Source organism: Typopeltis vanoorti, chromosome 8, assembly GCF_054136105.1.
Source record: "Typopeltis vanoorti isolate ZY-2024b chromosome 8, IOZ_Tvanoo_1.0, whole genome shotgun sequence".
In the NCBI taxonomy this organism is placed as follows: Eukaryota; Metazoa; Arthropoda; class Arachnida; order Uropygi; family Thelyphonidae; genus Typopeltis; species Typopeltis vanoorti.
The window spans coordinates 108,399,826-108,421,629 of NC_143556.1; the positions used below are offsets into that span (position 1 = coordinate 108,399,826).

The 21,804-nt window shown below is 34.1% G+C and overlaps 2 protein-coding genes across 2 annotated transcripts in view; one reads left to right on the top strand and one right to left on the bottom strand.

Annotated features, from left to right (window-relative positions):
• The window catches only part of LOC150104265 (acyl-CoA desaturase 1-like), a 95,262-nt gene that overhangs the window by 13,454 nt on the left and 60,004 nt on the right, over positions 1-21,804 (top strand). The gene's annotated exons all lie outside the window — the stretch shown is intronic.
• On the bottom strand, positions 6,707-20,353 carry LOC150104266 (stearoyl-CoA desaturase 2-like). Its single transcript, XM_090397041.1, has 4 exons — positions 20,188-20,353; positions 17,386-17,516; positions 12,456-12,661; positions 6,707-7,118 (listed from the first exon to the last, which is right to left on the bottom strand). The coding sequence occupies exons 1-4, from the start codon at positions 20,351-20,353 to the stop codon at positions 6,707-6,709; spliced, it is 915 nt and encodes a 304-aa protein (XP_090253167.1).

Consider the following 21,804-nt stretch of genomic DNA (forward strand, 5'->3'; position numbering starts at 1 on the left):
ATGAAATCAGGAAGATCCGATTTATTTTTAACGACCACTAAAGAAAAGTCGAAACGTAATAGCATATATTACTTCATGGTATTAATGGGCATTAATAAATGCTGTAGTTTTTAAATAATGCAGATTCATTAAAGTCCCTTAATAATTCAGGTTGATTACTTCCTCATCTAAACGTTACTGTATTCTCGAGTCGCTAACCGCAAGACACCAATCCAGAAGTGAATGATAGGAATGACCAATCTACTGTGCAAACATCAGAAGCATTGAAACACAACGGCTGACTTTACAAACTTATCTCGGTGATGATAGTAATAATATAAGTATACTATACTGATGAATTTATATATATCATTTAGCACTAACTTCAGTTTCTCCTTCTTTAGCCTCTTTCCCTTCACTTCTGGATATAGGCATCCTGCTGAACCTTCAAGTCCTTTCTCTCAAAAGCAAATATCCAGGATTTCATGTCAAAACGTTGTATATCATCCCTATACCGCCTGTGGGCTTTGATTTTCACGAGTGAAAAAATAAAACGACAATCGATAATCGATAATCGATTATCGATTAATCGATTGTCGACTAATCGATAATCTCGATGTTGGTAACTTTATTTGGTGCTTTTACATTGCTATATACCTACGTGTTTTTCAAATATTAGATGTCTCAAAGAAGCGTTCTTACACTGTTTTGTTCAAACGCGCATTCTCCTGGAGCTCACGGGTAACGTGAGCACGTGATTAGTGCTCAATTATTGTTGTTCGTTTGTTCAGCTTTCGAGGTTGAGTCGTGCTGCTCACCAAATTACTAGATACGCGTTGTGATGCGGCCCTCGGATAATTTTTTCTAATGTGGCCCTCGGATTACCTAAGGTTGGACAACCCTGATTTAAGATGTAAATGATAAAAGAATGAAAACAAACTAAAGCAAACCAGGAATCTGACCGATGAGGTGCTGGATTTCCCTCACAAAGCTACCCCCGACACCATAAAACACAAAATACATTTTCATGAATGTGTCTTCATCTCTAAAATAATTAGTACATGGTATGGTTTCAACCAGTTCCTTGGATGCTTCAGGGGACTGGAGTGCAAATCAGATACCGAGATTCCAAAAAATAATTATAAAGAGGAGGTCTTTTTTCATAATGCATTAAATCAAAATCAACATAATCTAACTTATAGACATTAAATTGCATTCAGTTATCATGAATTCGTGTCTTGTTAAATTAATACATAAATATACATAAATTATTTGAAAGCATATAGACATCATACATATAAAAAAACTCAAAATAATCATGCCTGCTTAAAAATAAGGAATAATACCACAATACTTGTACCACAATAGTTATTTATGTTATGCGTGTGTGACATAAATTCTGAATAATATTGAACTTAATACATCGTTAATTAAGCAGATAAATTTCACATTGTCACAAAAAGCACTGTGTGCCCTTTCACTCCCCCAAAGAACAGCATTGCACCTTACTAAAGATCTTACTGAAATAAAGTTTGCTTTTTTATCTAAGGCACTATTGATTAAAACACAACGTTATACAAAAAAAAAGGTATTAGTTACTTTTTGACTCCAAAATCATTCAATAATCTCATCCGTAAAACAGTAATATTGGATTAATATATATTGGATAGATAGACGTCTGCTTTCAAAATATTCAAGCAACCTCCCTACTTAACAGAGCGCTTGGGACGTTACGACCAATTTGAATAGGCACATTACTTTAAGCTACTTGTAAGCTACTTGTAGAGCCATTACTTGTACAGCTATGTATAATTTTTCTGCCCAACTTTAACGGGCAGAAATTTTGTGCTAATTAGTTTCGGTTAACTTTATATATATATAGTCTAATAATAAAATTTTAAATAAAATGAAATTCAGAAACCCACTAAAATATGTTTAATAATCGGTCTTCGTTCTTCTGCACGTATGTTACAAAACTACAAAGTTCACGTACAGTTACACGAATCATCGGCAAAACATACTGCTGATACTAATGAGAGTATTATATGGATTAAAACACGAAGGTATTCATGAAGAGTAAATTCATTCTGCGGTGACTATAAGCTCAAGAGATGAATATCACAAGATTGCAAGAACAAAATGGATCTTCCTGGATTAAACAGATTCAATATCTTTCGTATACGGCAACAACGATAGAACACAATATAAGATGAAACCAAGTTTTAAACAATTTGCGGGCGAAAATTAATTCTATGCAGTCATCTAGCATGATAACTATTTCTGATCAATATGTGTTTAATGTAATGAAATGCTTGTTGTTTATTCTTTTGGTCACATAAAGGTATATGCTCTCTCTTTCTCTCTCTCTCTCTCTCTGATATTGTACAAGATGATGCTCTGCTTTTGCATGTGAAGGGATCAGTTTTCTTGTATACTGCAGACCATCCATCATCCATTCATAAATAGTAACCTATTTATTATTATTATTATTATTATTATTATTATTGTTGTTCCGGGCAACTCCAAGGAGTCGACAGACTCATCGAGGGAGGCCCTAACATCATGTCAAGAACAATTATTCGACATTGACACAGTATCTATCATACCTTGCCTCTGGAAGCTTATTCCACTCATTCACTACTCTCCAAGTAAAAAAACCTAGCTCTAACACCCTTGTCAACCACGCTCTTGCCCAGCACCCATTCATGGCCCCTAGTCCTCCCACCACCAGTCATATTTTCAAAAATATCTTCTGGATCAATCTTATAGAAACCCTTCAGTAATTTGAATGTCTCAATCATATCACCCCTCCTTCGCCTATCGTCCAATTTCTGCAACCCACAAATCTTCAACCTATTCTCATAAGGTTCATTCCACAGACTTGCTATCATCTTGGTCACTCGTCTCTAGATCCTCTCCACTTCCTCCCCATCACGAAGAAACCCTGGTGCCCATAACTGGGCATAGTAGTCCAGATGGGATCTTATCAAGGATCGATACAGAGGAACAACAACCTGTTTATCTCTGCATGTTAAAGTATTTTTCAGAAGCCAAGTGATTTGGTGAGCTGTTCTAGTCACTTTTGCATGTGCCCACTAAACTTCAATTCCCTATCCACCAACACTCCAAAATCCCTGGCCTCATCAATCTCCTGCAGTACGGTTCTACCAATGCGATATACTGCTGCTATTCGTTCACCCCAAAGTGCATTTCACCCTTATACTTTGGCACCTTAAATTGATATGCATTTTTCCTAGCCCAGTCCTCCAAACTATCCAATTCATTCTGTAATATTTTGACATCCTGTGCACTCATAATTGCTCTACCCAACTTTGCATCATCAGCAAACAAGTGAACACTTCTCAAATCCTTTCCTATATCATTGATGAACAAATTGAAAAGCAGTGGTCCAAGAACAGAGCCCTGTGGCACTCCACTAGTTACAAGCCGTCTTTTAGACTCCACTCCTGAATAAATCACTCTCTGGTATCTCTCCTTCAACCACCCTCCTATTCATCTCACCAACCCTATATCTATCCCCATCTGCTCCAGTTTACTGATTAGGGTTCTATGTGGTATCCTATCATAAGCCTTGGCAAGGTCCAGTACTATTACTGTAAACCCATTACCCCTATCCAGTTCAGCTGTCACTGTGTTATAAAACGTGAGCAAGTTACTGAGGCATGATCTACCCTTCAGAAAACCGTGTTGTTCCCCATACAATATCCCATTTTCATCTATCCAATCCTGTATTCTTTTCTTGAGTAATTTTAAGACCTTGACAATGATTCCTGATATGCTAATCGGTCGGTAATTTACAACTGCAGTCTTGGAACCACCTTTATGCAGTGGAACTATTTTCCCCTCTTTCCACCCCCCTCGGGACTAACTCAGACCCAAGACTCAAATTAAACAAAATGGTCAAGGGTACTGACAATTCTTTAGCTGCTTCTCGTACAACACGAGCTGGTATACCATCCAATCCCACAGATGTATTGACATTGAGGTTATGCAATAGACTACTCACCTCCACTTCATTCACCACAATTCCCGTATAATCTACTGGTACATTCGTTTCTGCAATGTCACCACCTGGATGATATATTCTTGCTAAGTGCTCACTCAGTAACTCAACTATATCATCTGATTCATTTACCTCCCAACCATCGGCATTCTTTAAAATCATTCTGCCATGTACATTTTCCCTTTTACTTGCTACATATCTAAAAAACTGTTTAGGATTCTCTTTAGCCTGCATGGCAAATGTTCTTTCGTAATCCTTATTTGCTTTTCTTACCACACTCGTTACCCTTCTGGCCTGCGCTTTATACCGTTCTTGTGCCTACCGGTCAACTTTCTCCTTAAATTCCCTCCATAGTTGTTTCTTTTTTTGCAGCTCAAGCTTAATGGTGTTATTCATCCATTTAACCCCTAGTTGATTTATTATTTGGACTCTAGGTACACAGTCAACCATTGCTTCATGCAAACAGTTCTTAACTACCTCCAATGCACTATCGACTTCTAGTCCTTGCAATTGTACATGCCATGGCACTGAACCAATCAAACTCCTAAGCTTGTCATACTTTCCAGCCCGATAATTCCACATGTACCCTCTCTTAATTGAAAATTCTATACCTTTAGCCACCTCCCAAGTCAAGACCCTATGATCACTCTCACCGATTGGTGGTAATGTGGTCATATTTGTTACAGCCAAATCCTCAGATGTAATTACTAGGTCAAGCACTCTCTGACCTAGTATTTTCCATTACATGCTATCGCAGATAGTTATCCCTTAATAACCGCATAAAATCCAATTCCTTCCTCCCGTGTGTCCTCTCCTCACTCCAATCAATGCGACCATAGTTGAAATCTCCCATAATAATCACTCTCCTTCCACTCATTTCTTCTATTTGCTTGTGCATACTGTCACCACCATCTTTTCCATCACCTGGTCTATAGCAGCACCCAATTGTATATTTTAGTTCTGCTAGCCACGATCTCACACCAAATGGCCTCAAATGTGCTCTTTTCTCTATCCTGCAATTCAACTTCTATTCTCCTTGGCTGCAGCTCATCAGCTATCATCAACAATACTCCTCCCCCCATTTTATTCTCCCTGTCATTCCTGAACACACTATACCCATCACATTCAATCCCACTAGCTATAAACCTATTGGCTTAAGGCTCCCTTTTAACTTAATCCTGGATTAAATACTCTAAAATATGCAGTTCGTAGTATGCTCCTCATCAAACTATATAAATATTCTCTACATACCTGAGTTATTTTTGGTTAATGTAATATTCACTGTTGTTCAAAGGACCACATAGAAATTGGCAATCTATCGGAAAGATGGCTTAATCCACAGCTACATCTTACTTCTATTTATCATTGATCACTAGTCTGGGTTGGTCGTTCTCTTTATAAACGTACTAAGAGAAGTACTTTAGAAACGTACTAGCCACTCCACTGGCTAGCCAGAAGGCTCTAGTTTGAATCCCACTGTATATTGTGACCGTGTTTATAGCAGATGGCCAGGGTGAGACCATCTCCGTGATTGCTTGAAGGCTGAAGTGGCATGAGATTCTTGAAACCACTCGTCTATCACCAGGAGCATTTTCCGGATTGTCTAACTTGAGCCAATTCACACCAATATACGTGTATGTCAGATAAAGTTATCATGTTTTATAGTCGGATTGCTATAAAATATGACGGGGAGAGTAAGGATTAATAATGAGTTCCACGACCTTATTTTCGCCTACCAGTCTCTACGTGACGTGAACTTATGGAGAGAAAAAAAGCACTAACTACCAGTTAGGATTGAAATAAAATCTAATTTGTTTAAGTAATCCAGGGATCAAACAAAATTTTGACTTCATATGCAGTGCACATTATTTAAACGAATATTATTTAAAAATCGCATATGTTAACACTATCTTCACATTTGTCTATTCAAATGTACCGCTTTAATAACTGAGGCAAATACGGATTACTAATATGATGTGGACATTTTTTAATAATAATGGAAATCGATTAACGTTTGATACCGAAAATAAATTATGAAATGAAATCGTCGATAAATGATATCATGCTAATAATGATTAAAGTGATAACGTAGGATATGGATAAGTTTTGATATTGATAAGTTATTGATAGGATTCCATTGGTTGTTATAAATGGTTTTTGCTAATATTGTAACATTGTTATCACAAGGTATTGATAGATAAAACATTAATTAAATAGATTTCGTACATATAATCTATTGATGAAGTTTTTACATTGATAAGCACTGATAAATGATCACAATTAAATCCGAACTTATCTAAATTTATCATTATTCTTAACAATACTGTTTTTTCTATTAACACAGTTTTCTTTCTAACTTTTATTTCCTGAGTATTCATAAATAACCCAGTGCAACGTAATCTTTTAAAATCAAATTTTATTTCCAGAAAAAGAACAAGAGTAATTCTCAGTCTTAAAAGAAACACTAGATTTCAGATTAGAAATATAAATTTTCAAATTAAAAATGGATATTTCGTTCCACCCGTTTTAAAATAAAAATTGAAACACCAGATCTATCAAAAATTCATTGAATTCGATCTTACGTTTATATACTAAGGAAAAAAAACCAAACTCAATCATCCAAAAAGCAATGACACACTTTCTAGAGAAAGTGTGTCATTGCTTCTCTTATTCAAATCATGTAATTTAATAGAATTAGAGTAATCACACTTTTTTCCATTTAGTTTTCTCTACAATAGTACGTGAAGCTATTTTTCGGTCGTATGCAATCCCGAAAATAGACATAACGTCAATAAACATTGTTGTTAAATTGAATATCCATCCTAGTTCGCTAGTAGAATAGTCCCAGGGAAAGGTATGATGATAGTTGTGAAATCCCTCTCCCAATCCTAACAAAGAGACGATCAGGTTTTCTCTCGCTTCAATATTCCTGTCATAGGGCCGATAGCCATAATAATGAGCTGCGCTGTTTACAAGCCAAGTGCTGTTCAGAGTTACACAATAGCGTACCAAGCCTGCTATTATGAAGCTGTTCCAATAAGTCTCCTCCCACATCCAAGTAGGCAGCGTAGATGGTAAGCAAATACACAATAGCAGAAAGAGTTCATAATAATATCTGAAAACAAATATCATAAACATTAGAATACGAATGGCTGTAAATAATAAAAATTAATATTAATAAAATCTCTATTTTATCAATTTGTATACTTTGAATTTAGAATTACCAAATTAATTAGTATATTTCCTGTGCTTCGAATCCCACTTCTATTCTAGACTTCATTAGAAAAAAATTCAGCAATATGTTTTTTTAAGTGTTTAATTGATCGTTTTCAAGGTGGCCAACAGATTTTGGCAACAGAAAAATTTCCTTCCTACAGAAACTACGTTTCATGGAAAGAGCATTTGTATCAAGTTGTAATTAAACGTGCATGTAAAGAAGCAAAATAAATTTATGGTATAAGTGACGAGGTTTATTAGCTGGGTTTATTAGTGGACAGGATTATTGGAATGATGGAGCTTCATTTTATAAATGGGAAAAAATCTTGCTACTGATGTCTCTTTATTCTTTCATAGGAGAGATTAGTAAAACAATTAAGCACGCTGTAATCATTAGTAAAACAGTTTTAACATGTGCATAGAGCAGTGTTAAGCATGTACCTGTGATAGAAGAAATTAAGATTTCTGCGATGGGTTTCAAGATGCCTTCAAGAAGAGATTATATAAAGATATTCACCTCCAGGTTTATGATTAAGATTTAAATTTGTACATTTTTGAAAAGAAGAGGTGTATTTACGAATATTTGTAAGCATTACGTTTTGTATGTTGTCAGAACATACCGTCCGTTACAAATTAAAAGTACACCTATCGTTCACAAATGCATGCAAAGGGGAAAATCTTATGGAAAAAATAGATTAATTCATAGTAGAACTATAAAGAATTTATTATTTAATTTCGAATAAGAAAATAAGTTTGATGATCTTTGTGATAGTAAACGAATAAGCAACAGTAACCGGAATCAAATTTGTCTGGCGCTTCATAAAGCAATTGTAGCCACTTCAGAATGATATTTTTGTGGATTTGTTTCGAGGATTAACGTTTTATAGGAGTTAAAACTAACTTTAATCCTCACAAGCATAATTTGTTTATTGACGTCGATAGAGTATTGGAGTTGTCAATAAATAAATGCGTTCAAATGCAGTTATGAATACGGTGATTATAGCAAAAATATGTAATACCATCTTCATATTAAATAAATCGTATTAAATGTTAAAAAATTACGGATGAAGCCGAAAATGTTTTGTTATGTCATCTCTTATAGAAAAACACACACAGTAGCTTTCGACTGTACCTCATATCTTGCATAAGAGTAACTACGGATTAAGGAAAATGAGCATAAAAATGTAATAGCTGTATTCATGTTGAAGTTATTTTATGAGAGTTTAATCGTTTGAGTTGTTAGGCCCTACAAATACCATATTGTTTGCAAGAAATGCATGACTTCCTTTGAAACAAAAGAATGGGAACTGGTACCAGATAATGTGAGTTAAATTAAGATTAAGTAAATGTGTTTGTATATCTGAGATAATTCAATTTTATGAATTGTTTCAAAATAGGAAGCGTATTTAGAGAGATACTATTGACTGATAGCAGATGTTACAGTCGAGCTCGCCCGTGTGTGTGTGTGTGTGTGTGTGCATTCTACTCAAAATAATTATTAGCACACATAGCAATACGGATTGTTTACTCTTTTGTTGGGGTTTCCCTGATATTATTCTCTCTCTCTCTCTCTCTCTCTCTCTCTCTCAACCTACGTTTAGTAACTAAATCGTAAACAGATGAATCTCACAAAATAAAGATTTATCCAGTACAGAGACAAGTACTAGCTTACAGATGCTCATTGATGAGAAAAATAAAATGTAAATTTGAAAATGAACCGGAAGCAAATTGGTTTGAAGCAAATAGGTTTGAAGTTAAAAATTAACAAAGATCTGCAGGAAGACGGAATAGGGTGTGTGGGGGGGTACTTTTCAAATTGCCTCAACAAGGAAATAGGTATTTCGATCATTCAGTCATACAGGTGTGTGCAGCGTTGAGATGAAGTATTCAATGGGTGTGGTGAACACATATTAGTAAGAGAAAGCGACGGATTTCAAAACGTCCTCAATTGATCATATATAAGAAAGTGGAAATTCCTTGAGCACGTTTACTACCTACGCTTCGATCCAGGTTAAGATTGTTTCTATATTAGGTTATATATGTTGAGATGTATGCAGGTTATTAGACACGTCAGTTTTGGAGATAAAAACATGGCAAATGACGCAGAATAACATGCGATTGCTAATACTGACTTGATTTTCATGTTTATATTTCTTCATACTTTTTTTAGATATAATTTGGAATAGGTAAAATTTGAGCCTTTTGAAGCATCTTGAATCGCAAATAATTCTTGTATTTTATGCAAGAAACTTTGAATAACTTTATCGACACTTTGAAGAACAAATACCTTCAAGCGCCTTCAAGAAGTAATATATCACTTCTTGAAGGCGCTTGAAAATTACTCATCCACCAACCGCTAAAGTCAAGTTTTGTTTGTTAATCGAGGGTGCATTTTCTGGATTTGCTTCTATACAGAATGAAAAACCTGAATATCTTGATGAAAAAAAATTAAAACGTAAGAATTACTAAATCAACTCCCATTGAAAAAAGCCTATATTAAGATTTCTTTCGTTCCGATGGTCTTTTTCTGTTGAATGGCTCATTATCCCATCGTTTTTCCAACCGTGATGGGGAGGTCCATGAATTTTGTGATATGTGTACTATTTATTATGATTGTATTTTTAATAGCCCAATGATATTTTACTGGCAATAAAATATTTTTATCTAACTTTGAACGAGATTAGAAAACTGGATTTATTTTGGTTTTATTTACATATTTCTACAAAGTTCTACCAATAATATCAAGCTGCATAATATACTGTTCAGGCTAACTCAAAAATATCTCTTCACAAAGAAATCAAATCCAGCTTCATACAACCTATTAGCATGGTATAAGGTATTCAACAGGCATTTGATATAAATAAAGCATTAACTTATTCATATAATAATAATAATAATAATAATAATAATAATAATAATAATAATAATAATAATAATTTTTCATTATTGCGTTCCACTCCTTTGTTCTCTGAGGGACCATCAATCTTTCTAAATGGATAACATGTTATGGATGCTAACAGAATATTGAGGATTAGTAAGTGAATAGGAGTTTCATTCGATGTAAACATTTAGTTTGTTAAAAGAAACACTCGTATCAATAAAAATGGAGATTGAGAAGCAATGAGCGAAATGAAACATGTTGGGTGTTCGTGTCGCTTTCGAAATAGGCAATTTTCGGGAAAAAGCTCGGAGTCATTTTCTAGACACAGTTATTTGTTTTTCGAAGACTCGTTGATTTACCACTCATGTGAGGTGAACAAACCCAAATTTGTAAGTTGAATATTTCTGGAATTGAAACTTCCTTCTCTTTCTAAAGCGGTTGGAGTTGAAAATATTTCTAATTAAATACATCTGGAAACTTTGATTTTGCTGTTAGTTTGACATCCAGATATTCAAAATGCTCAGTTTGAAAATAGTGCAATATTTGTTTTCTTCTTCTTCTTCTGAACCTTCCATGGAGTCATCAAGGGAGGCTATACATTACTCAGACCAGTTGTCATATCTTTCCGCAAACTCATTCTCATGAGATGCACTCATTATTTCAAGTAGCAATCAGTTCCGCGCAACTCACTCTGTGGGTGAAAAATCTAGCTTTTGCCACTTTCTTAACCACAAACAAACTTAGCTTTCACGGATTTCCCCTGGTCCTATTCCAACCCTCCACATCACGAAAGGTTTCATCATGCGATATCGTATATAAACTATTCAAATATTTAAGATCTCTGTGATATATCAACTCCTTTTTCCTATTAACCGGAGTCAGTCTGTAGTCGTCCACATACAGTCAATCTGTACTCATAATCTGCACATTATAATCCGGATATAATCTTTCTTACTTTTCTTTGTAGCCTTTCCACAGCTTATCTTCCTTATCCTTACTTGCAAAGATTGGCTTCAACAGTGCAATTATTCTCTATATTGTATTTTAAAGTTTTTCATTGTGATCCTTGATTTTCAACTTCTTATTAACCATATTCTTATTAATCATAACGCCAAGATAGTTAGCCTGATCAGTTTCTTCTGGTATAATTCCGCTAATATAATATGCCGTTGGAAATCTCATAAAGCCAAGTGCATAACTTTACATTTATGAGAAAGTCTTCATTACAATTTATCCTCATCAAAATAATTTGAATCAAGTTTGATCCATGAAGACGAGTTTATCTGAATTTTATAACGAAAGCGTTTGAAATCAATTGTCTTGAAAGGATTTCTGTCTCTCTCTAGTGTCAATATCTTTAAGTCAAATTAAGCTTACTTATTACGGTGACATTGGTTGGCTGCATAAATTACCCAAAGCAACTCAGCTCATGAGGTGCGTATACGACAGCTATAAGTTACGAGTATACAATGCCTGTAAGTTACGATAAGTCCAATATGTCTATAAGATGCGATAAGTTTATATGTCTGTAATAGGCAATAAGCCTATAAGTTGCAAAAAAGCCTGACGGTTCTGTGAGATGTGGGGGAAGAAAGTTTCTCTTTACAGACGAAGGTCATTTTTAGTAGAAAAGCATTTATTACTGTTCATCGTGTCCTATACAAACCCATATCTTTATTTCCAAGGGTAGATGGTACTGGTTTCTCTTATTTTGGCTATTTAAAATTACATGAAGTTTCATAACAGAAGAGGTAAACATGAAAATGAAAATGTCATGGTGCTGGAAAAATTTGATGTTAGGTAGAAGGTAAGCTAATATAGTAAATTCTGTCCCTTCTTAGAAATCGTATAACATTTAGACTTGTACTTCAACAATGGAGAGAAGAACTGCAGAATTGAACAATATAGTTCAAATATATTGTTCGACAATGGAAAGTAGGACTAGAGAGTTGACTATATACTTCAAATACATTGTCAATAATGGTGGGTAGAACTAGAGAGTGAACTATATAGTTCAAATTTATAGTTCAACAATGTGAACTTTCAACTCAAAATTAAGTAGATATTTATGTAAATCATAAATGATACACCAGTTAGTGTAATCATAAAACGTACGCTATTTATTTAGTTTGAGTAAAAACCCAAAATCATAAAGAATACGCTATTTGTTTAGTTTGTTTAAGTGTAAAAATCATCAAGTACTACTTTGTAAATAAAAGGGTAAAAACTGATAAATGGAATGACAATACTATATGTAAGCTAAGGATAATTTTTCAATATTTATTAGTTTATTAATTTTTATTTTTATTTAGAGACAAACATTTTTACTACTTTTCATTAATTATTCCTTATTACCTTTTTTGAAATCTTATAACCGGATCAGACCAAATATCGCTCATATTCACAGTTTTTCCCTTCTCTTTGACATCTGGATGTTTCTTTATCATCAGCCATCCTACATGAGCGAAAAAGAAACCTCTCTTCACATTATGGGGATCAGCATTTGTCTCTGTGAACTTATGATGAACCCGATGATCTCTACACCATTCATATATATCATTCTGCATAAAATAAAACACAATATTGCACATTATTGATACTTCTTCCTTTTGAAAACTTATATTATAATTTAATCCATCAAAAATCTATTCTTAAAACACTAAGATTTGAATCCTAAGAAAAGGGATTTAAAATTCCTGTTTCTTAACGTTTCTTAGAATTCAAACTCTTTTTTGATTATCAAAGGCAAACATTATATTTGAAAATTCTCTGTAACATATAACATGCTAATATCTTTATTTTAATTTTGATGCTAAAACAAGCCTTTTAGATTTTTAGGAAAGGAGTTCGATCAGACCATATTATCTTTCATGTTTGATACCCAGGAAACAAACCTCAAGAAATTAAGGAAAACTAAAATTTATTACACAGGTCATACTATTCTATCCTGTAATCAGTCATTAATGAGTTAAAGCGCAAATAATATTTGATGTACTTGATGATGACCAGCTTGTGAAGTGAAAGGCAAATTACTGCAACTGTTTATTACATTTGTTTCATTAGAAGCCGAGTTATAGTGCCAAGAGTGACAGTGGATTTTGACGAACAGTCGGAAAATGAGTTTCAAACAGAGCTGCGATTGACTTGTGTTAAACTTGGTAAACGTTTTACCGAAACGAATCAAATGCTTCCAAAAGCATACGGTGATGAATGCGTATCCCGGACTCAAGTTTACGAGTGGTTTCAGCGATTTCAAAGTGGTCGTGAGACGCTTGAGGACGATGAAAAGCCGGGCAGTCCAAAAACTGGGCGATGTTAACATCCAAACAGTGCCCTGATTTCATCAAAGAAAACCCGAAATCGTCCGTGAGATTGATTGAAGATGCAATGAGGATTCCAAAATCAACTGTGCACAACATTTTGACTGAGAGTTTGGCCATTCGTAAATTGAATTCGCGATTTTATTCCCCACAAGTTGACCGACGACCAAAAAATGTATCGAAATGAACACTGCAAGGACCTCATTAAAACCGCTATTAATGACTCACACTTCCTTGAAACGATCGTTACTGATGATCAAACTGGTGTTTTGAGTATAAGCCCGAAACAACGCGCCAGAGTGCTGAGTGGAGACAACCAGAAGAGAGGCATCCGAAAAAAACTCACTTGTAGAAGTCAAAAGTAAAGGCAACGCTGATTTATTTTTACGATTCCAAGGGCATTATCAACAAAGAATTCGTTCCGAGTGGCCAAACGGTCATTGGTAAGTTTTATTCTCGAAGTTTGAAGCGATTGATAGCGAGAATTCGTCGCGTAATGCATGAATATCGTGACGACCGACCGTTCGTCAAAACACACTATCATTCTTGGCACTATGAAACTCTTCTAATGAAACAAATATCATACACATAACACTAATGAAGGTTGCCGCTTTCTACAACAAAAAGATACAACAGGTGGCCCCATTAGTTTCTTCTGTTTTCGAAAAGTTCGGTTTCTCTTTGGGACAAAGGGTGTATGACACATCGTCAATTACAGAAAATACTCATTGAGAAAACGGATTTCTGTTGGAAATATACGTGCAGAACTAATAGAAACTGAGTAATGGAGAAAATGTTATTTCTCGGATTCTGAGGAAGCGGTGATAAACCGTTGACGCAAAGAAAAACTAGAAGTTAGAATCAGAAAATAATTCTTATTTTCATATCCAGATTTTCGTAGACGTTCTAGAAATTATGAAATTATTAATTTCTCGAACAAAAATTAGGTGGAGCTGGAAGCTGGAATGAAAATGAATAACTAACCAAATTAGTTACTTACACGCTGAATACAGATTCTGAAGGGGAAGAAGTTTGCTGAAAATTATTTTTTCCCTACACATACCAATGCTGTAAGGGATACTTTTGATTACAAACCTGGAGCCAAGCTGGGGCTCATTGTGGTTGTCATTAATTACCCTTCAATAAGCGTGCTGAATATTTAGCATCGAAACTGGTGAGGCATTCTTTAAGAAAACTCCATACACTTTAATTTAAACCCCTTAAAGCATTTACTTAGAGGAGAACGATCACTTCGTGTGCTTCGATGTGTCTTTTAAGTGACGTTGATAATGCTAGTTAGTAAATGATTTATTTTCATTCCATTTCGCATCATTGTTGTTCAGAAACGTCAACATGAACCAATGATTGATTCTTGTCACTTCTTGGATATAGAAAGATTATCTAAGGACATGAGTAAAATTGTAATTGAAAATGAATGTTTCCATACCAGTAAAGCATTCAGTACAAATGTTAGATCAGAAGACTGAAACCAATAACACAAATAATATGAAAAGTATATTCGGTATGGGCAGCCCATCCTAAATACGGACTAGCACAATATACCTTGGGACAAGACCATTTCTTCAAATGGAAGAAAGCTAAGCTTACACTTAAATCTCAATTTAATATACAGAAGTTGTTTCTGGAAACAGCTAGAGTTCTACATAGAACTTTACGTTACGATTGATACAACAGAAAACGAATGAGTCCCTCACATTTTCAGTCTATTGTAAACCCCAAAACAAGGGGATCCCTACATGCTACTTTACATTACCATCTTATCCAGAAACTTGGGATTTTCAATCCTTTAACAGATGCCAATATTTAATTTATTTCACCTTTATATTATTATATAGTATGATAGATTGTTATTTGACAGAGATATAAGTGAAGCAAAGGAAGAATAAGTAAAGAAAATATAGTAGTATAAAAGATAAATTCCTTTTATAAGTAATAAAGAAATCAGGATGTGGTCTTAAAAATTCTATCATGTACTTTCTATAAAATTCCTGATTAAGTTGTGATCATATACATTATATCGGCCTGAGTATCTCGCCTTAATTACTAAACTAATCAAATATTTGCTAAATATTTCAAAGTTTCATTATTAAAATTAAAATAATTACAAACTTCAGATTTCTCTATTTTAATATTTTTAATATCCATCATTTTAATAATATTTTGAATAGCAATCAGTTGAATAATTTTATCTTCATTGCATTTCTTTTGATTATCTTATTCTTCAAACTCACAGGATAATGTTTAAATAGAAATTGAAAAACATTAAATTGAATACTTCGACATACGAAGTCTAGCAGAAACGTAATGAGACAAAATCCATTAAAAAATCGTGTATTCAGTTATTCATCGTGGTTGCTTTGAAAGTAATTGGTTGCTCTTCTAACCCTGTTAAACCCTTCTCATACGGTATAACAGGATTAGAAGTGATCTTCTGTTAGATCTTTTATGGCTTTTCATAGCACTTTACATATTTTTGATAGTCGCAAAATGGGTGCCTTTTATCTTGTTCTTGGTGGGAAAAGAAAAAAGCTAAAGGAGACAAATCGGGTTATCAGTACAGTGGCTGTTCCAATACTGGATTACATTTTTTTTGGGGGGGGGGGGCTAAATACTCGTGAATTTTGCCCGTGAATCGCACAAAATGAGAAGGCACGTTGTCATGATGCAAGACGCAATCATTCGCAATCTCTGTACTAATCCCTAAGACGTGTTTTCGCAACCCATCAATGATATTATTATGATATGAGTATGTCCAGAACGAAAAAAGGTAACAATCAAGGTTTTCGTTTTGGACATACTCATGGTCACATTCTTTGTCCTTGGAGAATTTTTCGTGTGCCACCTCGAACTTTGGCATTTCGTTTCGGGATCGTACTAAAAAAACAGTTCTCATACTAATACTCGATATAAAAAATTGGATTCTATTTGAAGTCGGTTCAGCATTTCCACGGAAACATTGTGGCAACATCGTTTTGATCATCACGGAGATTTTGAAACACCACCTTCTTAGAGATCTTTCGTATTTCCAAGTCTGGAGTCAAAATCTTTTGAAAGGTGAAACCATTATGCAGTTCTTCTGAAATTGTTTAAGTGTTAAATGTCATTCTTCGTATATGCAGCGCTGTACTGTCTCATTGTTGTTGTTCGTTCTTGTTGAGAAAAGCCGTCGTTGTTCAAGATTTCCGTTCTCCATTTTGGTGAAGAACACACTAGAAATACACTTACTAAAAACATAAGTAGATACAAGTAGACACAAGTAGACAAATATTTGCTCAACCAACTGCCAGAATATGCAGGAATTGTTATAATATAATACATCATCGTCGGTTCGAAGGTGCAGTCATTTATTGAATTAAAAAATCGCATTAATTTTCTGCTAGACCTTGTATACGTGCAATGGTTAGCAATATCTGCCTACGATATCAACAGTGGAATCATTTCATCAAAAAGTATCCTTTTTATTTAGAATGCAGGTTCACTGTTTCATACAGTACAAGTGAACAAAATGATAAATAATTCAGTTATTATTACATGACACCTTCAAGGTGTTCAAGGAGGGCACTGCACTGGAGAGCACTCCACCATTTCTTTTCCAGTCGAAGTGACCTATGTCTGATCGTTGCTTTAATTCTGCTACAGAAGTGCTTAAAGGAATGTAGCAGGAACATCAAACCACCTTCCTCACCAATAAAAAAACCAGGACCATCGTTTTTATGTTTAAATGTGATGGGAGTTTGGTTCGATAAAAAAAGGAGAGGAAGGGATTCTCAAGTGCTCCTTGCATAAAATAAATTTAAGTTGTGAACGTTTACGACTTAAAATAAATTTAAGCTGCAAAGTTGAATAACATTATTCCTGTGGTACTGACGCAGGAATAATTGTATTGCATTTTATAATTATTAAATAATTGTATCAATATAATGAGTAACTTGAATTTAGCTTACCTGACCCGCTATGCAATTTAACAGCATAAGGAAAATTCTAAGTGGTAGTTTTGCTTTATATGACCGATGCGACCATAGGCGATGTGCTCCAGCTGTAATTCCAAGGCCCCCTAGTGCTCCATACAGTATAGCTGCGAGAAAGGCATTAGTGTACACACTTAGAATCTGAAACCCATATTCTTAACGATTATATTGGAAAATGCTAAAAGAAATCAATTAAAGTGAACCAGTTCGGATTTTTGTTACGAATTAATTATTAGGTCTTTAAATTATTTTCTTCAGTTTTGAAGAATTGCGATCTATACTTTTAAGGAATTTATGCCTATTAAGACATTTTAGGACTTGAGAAAGTATAGTTAAAAAACATTAGAAATATTTGTACTAAATGCCAGGAACACAACCCTAAATTTTTAAATTGGATAAAATAATACATTACAATACGGCAAAAAAAAACAATAATAACCCGATAGGCGCAAAACTATAGAGTTTTTCCCTATCGGGTAGTGTTTTGTGGAAAAAAGCTAAAATAAATAAATTTAATTGTTTATAAGTTCAATTTAATTTAATGAAATATCTGAATGATAATATCAAAAATAAAAATAAATTAAAAATAATTTTCTTTGCTTATTTCTATTTCACGTGTTTTGGTTAATGTCATCAAACACTGGTTATCGCCCGGATTTGCCCACCAGAAATAAAGAATGACCTCTTTGTGGTTCTGTGGTTCCGGTGTAATATTAATATTCTTTTTCAATTTTCCATGAATGTTTCCTAATTTTATGAACGAAAAAAAAAGTAAATGCAGCAGTTGCAGTAGGTCATTTTATGACATGGTTCATCATGAATAAAGCATGCGACATGAAAAATCTTGTGAGATGCTTGACAAAATAAAACTACATTGGAGAATAAACACGAGTTAGGTTTCATAAATTAAACTATCATCCACTGTTATCACACATTGAATGTTAGTTACTTCTTGGCTTATTCTAAATTTTTCAATTAGGCAAGTAAGTTCAAATATTCCAAAGCAACTAAGGCTATGAAAAGATATGTAAATTTAAAAATAATTGACTGTGCGAACATAAATGCTGCTCCCCCAATACAAAGATTTAATGAAAGATATCGACGTTACTATAGTAACACAAAATTTCACATTTTCTTACTAATTCTGATTTAAACTTTCCTATTAAAACTCTATGTGAGCAAGTTATTACTGATGATTAATAGTTTCAATCGTTAATTATCAATAATCCTCTTTCTAGTAAAAACTTATTAATGACCAAGGTAATTAATTGTTAGCAAATTTTTAAAGGAGTGTGATCATCAGTAATTCGCCTTTAGATGACTAAATGTGTTATTCGCGTATGTTTCTGTTTGAAATTGCTGAGAAAAGCAGTTCTTCATCCACTATTTTATGGCTGATTATGAGTGGTTAGAAATTTTTTAGATCTACTTTCTTGTATAAGAAAGTAGATCTAGTTTGATATATGAGCGCAGAGAGAGAGAGAGAGAGAGAGAGAGAGAGAGAGAAAGAGAGAGAGAAAAATGAAAAAGAAAACTCAAACTCAAACTCGTGTACGTCATTATGATTGTAAACTTTTTTAACAGCAACGACCATATCATTTCGATGCTTTCGGTGAAAATAAAATGAGAATTCAATGTACCAAAAACAAAAGTGAAAAAGATGCTTGCACCTAAATATTCCATGATATCAATTTGAGCCTGAGAATATGCAGCAAAATGAATTGCTTTTTAATAAAAAGTGTGTGGTTCAGTATTTTACAATTAAAATCGATCTAGTCCGTATAACTGAATACTTTTTACACGGAGAACGAAGTGATGCGCAGCTAATATATCCATCATACCCAATGGTATACGTAGTTATACCTAATATATTCTTAGGATCCTTCGACACGGATAACAGCTTCATCTCCGTGATATTGATTCTACTTGATGTGTAGTGACGTTGATGTGGATCTGTGGAAATGATGTCTGCCTCTGCAAGTCATCCAACATTCTCTAATTATTGGGGAGTGCAATGTCTATATATTTTGCATCACATTCCGAACATCCCAGATGTACTCCATTAGAATACGTTTGTCGTCCCATTCGAGATGGGTGATGTCCATGCATTCCTCGGACCAATTCCTTACTGCATGTGACAAAAAGAATTTGTCACATGCAAGAAGGAATTGGAATTATGGAAAAGGAATGATGGTAATAGTGAAAGCAGAGAAAAGTACGCTCTCTGTATATGTCCATAGAACGCACACGAATCATACGTTAGTTAGTCCGTATATTTTCTGTCCATTTCAGCAGTGTATTTGAAACGCGATTTTTGTCCTTCTATTTGAAAGAGAAGTATAAAAATTTTTTGCCCTTCTTATTTGAAATAGAAGGACACTGAGCTCGAGTGCTCACTGTCATGATGTTTCCAAATCGATAATATCGTTTCCATGATCGCAGTTTTATCACAATTCGTGAAACCATAAATTCTACTACAGTATTCTAGCAAATGGTGCTATACATACATAGACTTCTCTCGACTAAATTGTGGGATATATAATTTGCATGAAGGTCGTCATAATTCAATACTGTTCAGCAGCAAAGTTCTACCTAATGTCTGAACCACGTTAAATTTTTTATATAAATTTCAGTTAGTTAATTTTTCAGAAATAAAATATTCAAATTTTGTTTTTTATTTTGAAAAAAAAATGTTTCCGGTTTGTTAAATAAATCTAATTAGTAGCATTTTAATTTACTTTCACATATGCTTTAAATGTTTTTCATAAAGATACTTACCAAAAACTAATGTTTGCCACTTTGCTTTTGTTGCTGATAGATATAAACCATAAAGTAGTGTTACATGCAGTAAAAAGAAAACTAGGACATTCGGGAACCATACTATTTCCATTGGCACTTGCCAATTTTGAAGACTATCATCTTTCTTTATAGTCTGCTTATTCATGGTATTCTTTCAATGAAATAGTTTTTCTGCAAAATATGAAAGTGATACGTATGAAATAGTCCGTTATTCTTAGCTTTCTGTAATACTGATATATGATATTTCTATAATACTGATATATGAGTGATATTTTCTAATGTTAACATAAGAGGAGAGTTCACTACAGAGGTTGGGATTTACAATAGTTAGAATTACAATAGATGCAAAAGAGAGAATACAATCAAGAGAATCAATTGTATTCTATCTCTTGCAGAATGAAGCATTTAGGATTCTGCAAAGAATACTGACCCATAAGATAGGTTAACTCTCGTTTGGTTGAAAATTCTTTACAATTATTCTTCGAGTTCTGGAGGGACAAACCCATGTCTTTTATAACGTAAAGGAAAGTCTAATTGGGGAGTACGACACATAAGCTATCTTCATTAAAAAAAAAGAAGTCTGTCAGTAGTTTTAAAATTAACGCTATTACCACTTTTGGAAGAGTCCTGAATCTAGTTTATCACAACATCAAGATATCTAACACTATATCTTGATGTGTGATAACTTAGATTAAGCTAGTTAAGGTAATATTGTCGAAGTTTAACTTAATATAAGAAATTTTCAGTTTCAATTGATGTTTAAATCAACATATTATTATTTCATGTCCTCACAGAGGAATAAGGCTCATTGCAGATGGGTCATTCTAACTATTACAGAATCAGATGTAAACCCACCTCATTCAAGGGTGATGCATTTCACGAGTTTTATGGCGATTATATTTCTACATGTTATTAGGTATTACTTACTTTATATTAGACATGTTGTCATAAGAGGCATTCTGTCGTCATACGGAATTTCACAAGAATAAGGAATTAATTTTTTGCCAATAGTTTTCTATGACTGCTAATGCATATTCACTCATATCGATTTATATATTTAGACAGAAATGCCTATTCTTTCCATCAGTCAGTTTTTCCTCCTTTCAATTTTTTCTTGTGAAAAATTGAAAGGAGGAAAAACTGACTGATGGAAAGAGTAGGCATTTCTGTCTAAATATATAGCTGTCACTTATAAATTCTTTATGCGTGACAACTTGATGTGTGCACTTATAAGCTCGCACAACAACAACTAGAAACTCTTACAGTTTACTATAAGGAAAACCAACTGAAACCAAATCCCAGTAAAACCCAAATGTGTCTTTTCCATTTCGATAATAGGGAGGCGAGGAGAGAATTGAATATGGAATGGTGTGAAATTGGTCAATTATCCAAATCCAACTTACCTAGGTGTTACACTAGATAGGACCTTAAATTATAAGCGACACATAGAGAAGACAGCAGCTAAAACTCTAAAAACATAATAATATTCTGCGCCGATTAACATCATCTCGGTGGGGTCAAAGTCCACAAGTACTGCGCACCCATGCACTGGCGCTTTACTTTTCGATAGACGAGTATGCTAGCCCTGTTGTTGGG

Coding starts and splice junctions, on each gene's coding strand:
- LOC150104266 (XM_090397041.1), bottom strand. CDS start 20,353: ATGAATAAGCAGACTATAAAGAAAGATGATAGTCTTCAAAATTGGCAA. Junction 12,662..17,385: donor TAAATTGCATAGCGGGTCAG/GTAAGCTAAATT, acceptor TATTTTATGCAG/AATGATATATATGAATGGTG. Junction 7,119..12,455: donor GTTATAAGATTTCAAAAAAG/GTAATAAGGAAT, acceptor ATTTGTTTTCAG/ATATTATTATGAACTCTTTC.